At 48.3% G+C, this 7,996-nt stretch overlaps 1 protein-coding gene across 1 annotated transcript; it reads right to left on the bottom strand.

The window, feature by feature from the left end:
• Positions 1 to 4,738: 4,738 nt before the first annotated feature.
• LOC123043138 (indole-2-monooxygenase) lies at positions 4,739 to 7,780 on the bottom strand. The gene is made up of 3 exons (XM_044465493.1): positions 7,158 to 7,780; positions 5,533 to 5,967; positions 4,739 to 5,466 (listed from the first exon to the last, which is right to left on the bottom strand). The coding sequence occupies exons 1-3, from the start codon at positions 7,659 to 7,661 to the stop codon at positions 4,843 to 4,845; spliced, it is 1,563 nt and encodes a 520-aa protein (XP_044321428.1). The 5' UTR covers positions 7,662 to 7,780; the 3' UTR covers positions 4,739 to 4,842.
• Positions 7,781 to 7,996: the final 216 nt, after the last annotated feature.

Below are 7,996 nucleotides of genomic sequence, written 5' to 3'. Positions count from 1 at the left end.
GAGGACATTATTTTAGAGGTCTAAATTTAGCTCCCAACCCTAAAATTGGTTCAATTCCCCCATCTCGTACCTTTAAGCGCCGCCGCCTTTCTTGCCCCCCGATGTGTTGTGCCGCGAGAACATTTTTTGATAGCGGGGGCTACCCGGTACCCCTTATCACAGCCTTCCTCTCGTTCCCACGTTACATGTGGATATGTGTAGACAGCTGTTGGGCCTGGCTCTTAATCCTTTACTAGCAAGATGCTCATTCGTTGCACGGAACATCAAGATGCATTTGTATGAGTAGTTTATCTTGTGGGAGATAATGATGAAAAAGGGAAAGCCTTATTTGCAAATGTGCAGAGGGGTGTGGGTATCTTTTGGCAAAATTTCCATAGTTTTTTTTCCTATCCGTCGGATATAAATCGAACGGCCTATATTGCAGGATGGCAGGCACACCATCATCACCAACTTTGTTTTTTATAAGAGTAGAGATGATCTTCCGTGAAGCCTACCAATTTCGAATTTTGGATGGGCCTAGTAGGCCACTGTTCACGACAAGACATGTCATGTTGCAGTGCTACTGTAGCCATGTTCTCTCCTTCTCGTAAACTTTGCTCGTTCTTTTGTATTTCTCTCTTACCAGTCACCGTCACATGCGTAACAGAAGAAGCATATAGAGAACGGAAAGAAGAATGCATCGCCTCTCTGAATGTGCATGCAGCTTATTTATGAAACAGACTCAAAAAAATATTCCATAAAATATTTTGCTTCTGGCAACTCTATCTCACTTCGGTTTGACTTTTTGAACCAATTTTTGAAAACTTTTGCATCTTGCATACTCTTTCTCTCCTCTTCTCTTATTCTCTCTAACTATTGACTGTTGTGCGCTGTGAAGAAAGGGAGAGACGAGGCACTGAATATGCATGTGATGGGTGAAAGGTGAACAGTGACCAGTCAGTGCATGTGACAGGACGCATGCAACTTTGCCACGGGCAAAGCCCCAAGTACTAGCCTGCAGACCTATACTACTAGTACTTGTGTTTACTGTGTACTACTATCAGGACGGGAGGAAGGGAGAGGGGAAACGGGTGGACTGCTCTAGATAGGAAAGGATGGGCGGCTGAATAGACGTGCAAGTGGACCCTGGGACCGTCTACTTTCCAGACTGAGGCTGTGACACGAGGCAGACAAGAGCGCGGTGGTAGAGCACGCAGACCTGTCCTGACCTCAAATGGACATCCGTTTTGTCCGGATTCTATCCGTTTGGATAGGGTAATGGGGTCATGTCCAGACCTGTCCTGACATGCGGTGGACATGCGCCCAGCGCGCGGCCGCAACCGTTTGCTCCATCCCGTCCGGCAGGGCCTAAAATGCCCATATTTTCATATGAAAACAAGTTTGCACGTTCAAATATTAATTTTTTGAAAATTTAAATAGTTTTACAACCCAATCGAAATTGTCTCCAATAAAGAAAGTTCTACAACCAAATCAAAATTGTCTTGATTGAACATAAAACGAACCAATACATCTATCGGTTGCCAAAATGCCCCCACACGTGCTCAACCAAGTCATTTTGAAGATCCACATGAGTCTGCCAATCACGCAGCTCACGATGGAACTGGACAAACTGATTAAACGTGGCCGGTTCTTGGTGCAGGTGCTCAACATTATCACCTTGAAAATCAAATCCTTGGTCGAAGATACTGTCATCACGCTCGTCCTCGACGATCATGTTATGCATGATCACACAAGTAGTCATCACCTCCCAAAGCTTCCTTTCATCCCATGACAGTGTAGGGTATCGAACGATGCCCCATCGGAATTGAAGCACACTAAAAACACGTTTCACATCCTTTCTAGCACTCTCTTGCATTTGGGCAAATCTCTTTCTCTTCTCACCTTGAGGCTTCGAGATTGTCTTCACAAAAGTTGACCACTTAGGATATATACCATCAGCTAGATAGTATCCTTTGTTGTACTGGTGGCCGTTGATCTCAAAGTTGACAGGTGGGGAGCGGCCTTCTGCAAGCCTCACGAAGACCGGAGAACGCTGCAGCACGTTGATATCATTGTGAGAACCTGCCATGCTGAAGAAAGAATGCCATATCCAAAGATCCTGTGATGCCACCGCTTCTAATATGACAGTGCACGCGTTGACATGCCCCTTGTGCTGGCCCTGCCAAGCAAATGGACAGTTCTTCCACTCCCAGTGCATACAATCTATGCTGCCAAGCATGCCTGGAAAGCCTCTAGTTGCGTTGGTTGCCAACAATCTCTCTGTATCAGTTGCAGTTGGCTGCCTCAAGTACTCTGGGCCAAACACCTCGATCACAGCCTGGCAGAACTTGTACATTGACATCAAACATGTTGTCTCGCTCATACGCACGTACTCATCCACCAGATCGCCTGGAATTCCATACGCAAGCATGCGGACGGCCGCGGTGCATTTCTGGTAAGAGGAGAACCCAAGCTTGCCAAGGGCATCCGTCTTGCACTCGAAGTATGGGTCATGAGCAACCACTCCCTCTCGGATACGATTGAACGCATGCCTTGCCATTCGAAAACGGCGACGGAATTTATCCGGCTTGAAGAGCAGTTTGTTGGAAAAGTAATCGGCATAGAGCAGGGCATGGCCTCTCTCCCTGTTGCAGTTCAGGTTGGGAGCACGGCCAGGGACTGGCCCCCTGTACCGAGGAAGCTGCCGTTGAATGTGGTCGTGAACGACCAGTGCAGCCACCACAAGATCTTCATCATCCGATGACGAATCGTCCAATGAACAAAGGAAGTGGCGGAAGAAAAACTCGTCTCCACTGTCCATACCTTTGTGGGCAAAATGTCGAACACCTTGCGGTCGTGGTGGCGAAGAGGCCGCGATGATCACCTCGACGCAGTAGGGGTGGTTGCCGGCCGGCTACTGGCCGCTCTAGAGCCGTCGGAAGCCGTCGCGGCTGTCGTGGTACGTCGCCAGCGGTCGTGTCTCCTCTACCACCGGCAAAGACGGCAACGGCCAAACCTCATCCGATCGACGGCCAAAACTACGGCGAAAGCGCGGGCGTGGTGGCGGCCATGTCTACATGTGGTTTGGTATGGACGGTCGGGGGCTGCGCGGTGAGGAGGCGGCCGAAGAATAGTGGCGGCGCCGGCGGCGGGGTGGGGCGGGAGAGAGAGGGTCGAAGCGTTGGGAGCGGTGGGACTACTAGTGTCCCCGACAGGCCGTGCGTCGCGGCCGTCCGCGCGCGTCCTTTTCACCCCAAACCGAGCGCAACTTTGGGCCGGGGATGGATCGAAAACGGACGGAATCCGAACATTTGTCAGTTTGAGGCCGTGCGTTGGGCCGCGCTATTCGTCTATTTTATCCCAAACGGACGCACCCGGACAAGATGGGGTCGCGCGGTGGAGTTGGCCTTAGCCTAGCATCTCTGACTAATGTCTATGGCGCACCCCCTGCTGATGCTTCTTCTAGAACATATCCCCAGGAATTGCCAATGGTACACCTAGAAGATACCGGGTAGGCCGAGCTAGGAAGTGGAACTTTCCGTTGTGCCGCTGCCACCTCCTCCTGGAGCTCATCGCCCTGGAGTACAGCGAAACAATTTCTTTTGTTTCCGAAGGCGCTCATGATGACAATGTTGTTGAGCCCAAGGGACGAAAGCAGCTCTAGCCGAGAAGTGGCCGTCCACCTACCTTCTCTAGACAGCGCCACTTAAACATGGGGGCTTGGACGCTTGGTTAAGTAAATGCAAGTTATGAACAACCAAGCCCCCCATACTCATTTGGTGTGCAAACAAGCCTCCAGATGACCAGGCAATTTCTATCTTTCGCTTCTGTGTGCTAACGCCAAAAGAATCCTCTAAGGGTTTTCTGGATGCAGGACCAGAACCAAGCTGGCAAAGCAAGAACAATCGTGGGGTTGTTTCAAGTTGCTGTAATGTCGAGTTCAGAAGCAGCAATCTTCCAGCACGGCGCGCCAGCAAGGCCTTCCTGGTAGGCAAATGGCTAGCAACACGATCCACATACCACTGAAGGTCCATCTTCGTCAGTCGAGAGACAGAGAGAGGAAGGCCAAGGTAACACACCCGAAAGCTCCTGATAGGACACGCAAGCTTGAGGAGAACTACATCAGTATTTGTCGCGTCACAGTGGATGAGGGAGCAGAACTTTTGACCAAATTATACCGCAGCCCAGATGCCATCTGTACATATGCAAAAATATCATGGCCGCCTCGGCCTCCTGTGCATATGGAGCCTCCTTCGTAATACACAACGAGCAACGGAACCAAATAAGTGGCTGTCATCTCCTTTCTTGAGTAATGCTGTCAGCGCATCCATGACAAGGACGAAGAGGATGGGGGATAGAAGGTCTCCTTATCGCAGCCCACAGGCATGCGAAAATTTATCACCAGGCGAGCCATTGATTAGCACCAAGTTGATGGGGTGGTAATCTCGGATGACAACAGCCCCAGGCCCCTTTGGAATAAGTGTGATGATGGCATCATTAAGAGGAGCAACGCCTCTGCCATCGCTGCTATTTTTTTAAAAAATATTCAGAATCTCCATCGCTATCGCTACTATCAAACGCGCGCACACATTACATGTAAATCTGCATGGGGTGACGAAGCTAACCCCGATATCATTTCAGTTGATATGCATACTCATAATAAACTATTGTTGCATAAGTAGAGAATTCCATGGTAATTCAAACAGAAAGTACAACATATGGTATACTGCTTTGGTTATTATGTTCTTGACCTCCCCTATGATCAAATGTTGGCTCCACCAATGGCAGGATTTCCTATTAATTATTTCACAACAATATACCGGTATCACAAAATACTTAGATTTGAAGAATTTATCCATCCAGCTACATGCATGACTTGGGAACTAACAATAGTTTCTCCATCCGGCACACAGTTAGCCCAAACACCTCTGTCATATTGATGTCTTTTCTCTCAACCCCAAGCGGGAGTTCCCAGTCGAAATGGTGCATCAAGTTTGCCAACATAAGCTCGACGGTCGCGATCCCGAGGTTTATACCAGGGCACATCCTGCGTCCTGCCCCAAATGGCAAGAGCTGGAAATCATTCCCCTTGAAATTGACACCCATATCACTTCCTTCTTCTATAAATCTTTCCGGTATGAACTCTTCAGCGTCCTCCCAACAGCTAGAGTCTCTACCAAGGGCCCATACATTGATCAAGACATGTGTCTTAGCAGGAACCATGTACCCATCAATGTTGCAGTCAGCCATAGCCAGGTGTGGAGCAAGTAAAGGCGCAACAGGATGGAGTCGGAGTGACTCCTTTATGACTGCTCTTAGGTATGCCATCTTGTTAATGTCAGCTTCGCTGACAAGCTCTTGTCCCTTGGGTATGATACTCCTTACCTCGTCTTGTAGCTTCCCAATCAGGCGGGGGCTCCTCATGATCTCAGCCAATGTGAATTCCAGAGTGTTAGACATCGTCTCTATTGAACCGAAAAATACATCCTGGGGATATCAACTAATTAGGACACTATAATATATACATATTTATTTATTTTTTAAGGTACTTACAATTAGTAGAGCTTTCATGTGCTCTCTCGTGAGACCATACTCCATCTGAATAGATAATAGAATGTCTATGAAATTGCCACAGTTGTAATCAAACATTGACTTGTCCTTGCTATCATGATCATCGATCACCTTGTCCAGCAGATCATCCCATCTATTTTTCACTCTCTCAGCCTTTGCACTAATGTTCCTCTTAAGCAGCCCTACTCCTACCCTAGCCAATGTTGGGTAGAACTTCTCCATGTTGAACCCTCCTAGCAGATGTGATGTTTCGCTAGTGAGCTCCTGGAACAACTTGCTTCGTCCTTCTTTTAGGAAGTATTCTCCCGACACGATGCGGCACGCAATGTCACATTTGAATGACTTGAGAAGCTTGCTCATGTCCATCACACCTCCTACTGCGGCGGCCTCATTAATCTTGGCCATCACCATGCTCACCTATGATGACATGTATCTTGAAGTATGAGAGTAGCTAACTTTTATGTAATTGTTAGGAGAGGACAAAATGTAAGTCAATTTTCTACATTTTATTTGCGACGTGGTAAGTTTGTGATAACAAAATTACAAACAACGCCGATGGTAGGAAATCCCTAACTAAAACGGGATGTATATAGTGGCAACATTCTGATTTGAAAACAAATATATCAAGCTCCCAATAAATATGTAAGAAATGTGGAATATCCTAATTATTGGATGGTGTTTATTCATCAATTCACCATTCCATTTAGTCATAGATTGATGCCAGTGTTAAGTAGATCTACAAGGACTTGTTTGCTTGCACAGAATCCCTCGTGGATCCCGGTCAAAAACCAGGGCGTACAGCCCACGAGGCTAGACGGCCCGTGGAAGGTATCGGACCATTTGGTTGCCTAATCATCAGGGATTCTGCCTCCCGATCCGGCATCGTTTCCACGGGAGAGTTTTCCATGTCTCGAGGGACCAGGGAGGAAACCTTCAGCTCAAATTCTCTCGCGACGAAGAAAGCCACGACGCCGCGTGATCTCCTGTCCTTTCCAACGACAAGCATCTTCCTACTCCTTCGACCAAGGTAGCGTCTCTTCCTCCTCCCTCCTCCCCCCTCCTTCCATGGTGTCCAAACAGCAACATGTTTTTTTTTCCGTGCTTTGTATGGGGATCCCATGTGAGCAGGGAAATCCCTCCTTTGGGGTTTCTTGCCCAGGTTTTCTCATCCCCAACAACTAAATGAGCCCTAATGGATTTGGCAATCCATGACCTTTCCTCTCGCTATTGTTAGAACCAACCGGCAGTCTATGGTTGTACCAATTCAAAATATGCGCCAGCTCTCATGCTTTCTCCTCAAACTGTGGCTGTTTTATGATGGTATCTTTTTAGTCCGTCCGGACGCACTACGTGCCTTCCTGTGCGCATTTCTTGGCTTGAATAATTTTATTTTTCTATTTGTTTTCTCGTCAACTCATTATCTAATTTTTATTTTCCCTCCCAACCCATAATCTATCTAACTAGAACGACGTTTATGCTTTCCAATTTCAAGGCTTCATATCGTATTTCAAGCCCCGGCCCGCAATTCCCAGTGACAATCTTGGTCGCGATAATAAAAGGATTTCTATCAAACGGGACGAAAACTGATATTTTGTTTTTGAAGTTACCTGTTCCATGGAGACGGTGCGGAGAGACTCCACCTTTTTAACACTCAACACGTGGTTCGTGAGGAGCTTCTTTGCCTGCCGCCAGTGCTCGCCATATGGCGCAAAGGCGACGTCGGATGAGCCATACAAGATGATGTCGGGGACCATGGAGCGGGGCCGTGACGCAAAGATGTGGTCGTGCGTGCGCAGTACCGCCTCCGCGGCACGCGGCGACGACACGACGAGCGTCGGCACGGCGCCGAGACGGAGGAGCATGAGGCCGTCGCGGCCGTGCCTTGCAGCGAGGTCGCGGAGGGAGGCGTGCGGGCGAGAGCCAACGAGGTGCAGGTGTCCGATGATGGGCAGTGCCGGTGGAGAAGGCGGAAGGCGGCTTTCTCGCTGCTGCCCTTTTCCTGTCTTCCCATTCACAGTGAAGCAATAATAATGCAGAAACAAGAGGAAGAGCGGGAAGAGATACAGAAACCATGCCCGCGGAAGCATCTCTAGCATGACGAGACCTGCCATGGGAAATTATTGTCTGAAATGGTTCCTGAAATGGTTCTTCTTAACCAGCTTAGTTTATCATCACAAGCCCGATCAGCTGCTTATAAGCTAGCCGGGCAGAGTAAAAGGACAGAATTAAGCTCTGTGGTGCACTCAACTAGGAGCAGTTAGTTAGGGGCAACGTAGCTTTCATTCCTAAGAAACAGACAAGGCGGTCTTTGACTCTTACCTACGCCCTCACAAAAAATGTGAAAAATACCAACATTATGGGCAAGACAACAGCAACCCAGTCTTTGGTAGACTCGATGGGACTTTTTTCTCCAGGCAATAGCCAACGGAGGCAAAACCTGGAGTAG

This window comes from Triticum aestivum, chromosome 2B (assembly GCF_018294505.1).
Source record: "Triticum aestivum cultivar Chinese Spring chromosome 2B, IWGSC CS RefSeq v2.1, whole genome shotgun sequence".
Lineage (NCBI taxonomy): Eukaryota > Viridiplantae > Streptophyta > Magnoliopsida > Poales > Poaceae > Triticum > Triticum aestivum.
Note: the sequence above shows the minus strand (reverse complement) of the source record. Positions and strands in the feature narration are given on the sequence as shown.

Coding starts and splice junctions, on each gene's coding strand:
- LOC123043138 (XM_044465493.1), bottom strand. CDS start 7,661: ATGGCAGGTCTCGTCATGCTAGAGATGCTTCCGCGGGCATGGTTTCTG. Junction 5,968..7,157: donor GCACCGTCTCCATGGAACAG/GTAACTTCAAAA, acceptor ATGTCATCATAG/GTGAGCATGGTGATGGCCAA. Junction 5,467..5,532: donor ACATGAAAGCTCTACTAATT/GTAAGTACCTTA, acceptor TGATATCCCCAG/GATGTATTTTTCGGTTCAAT.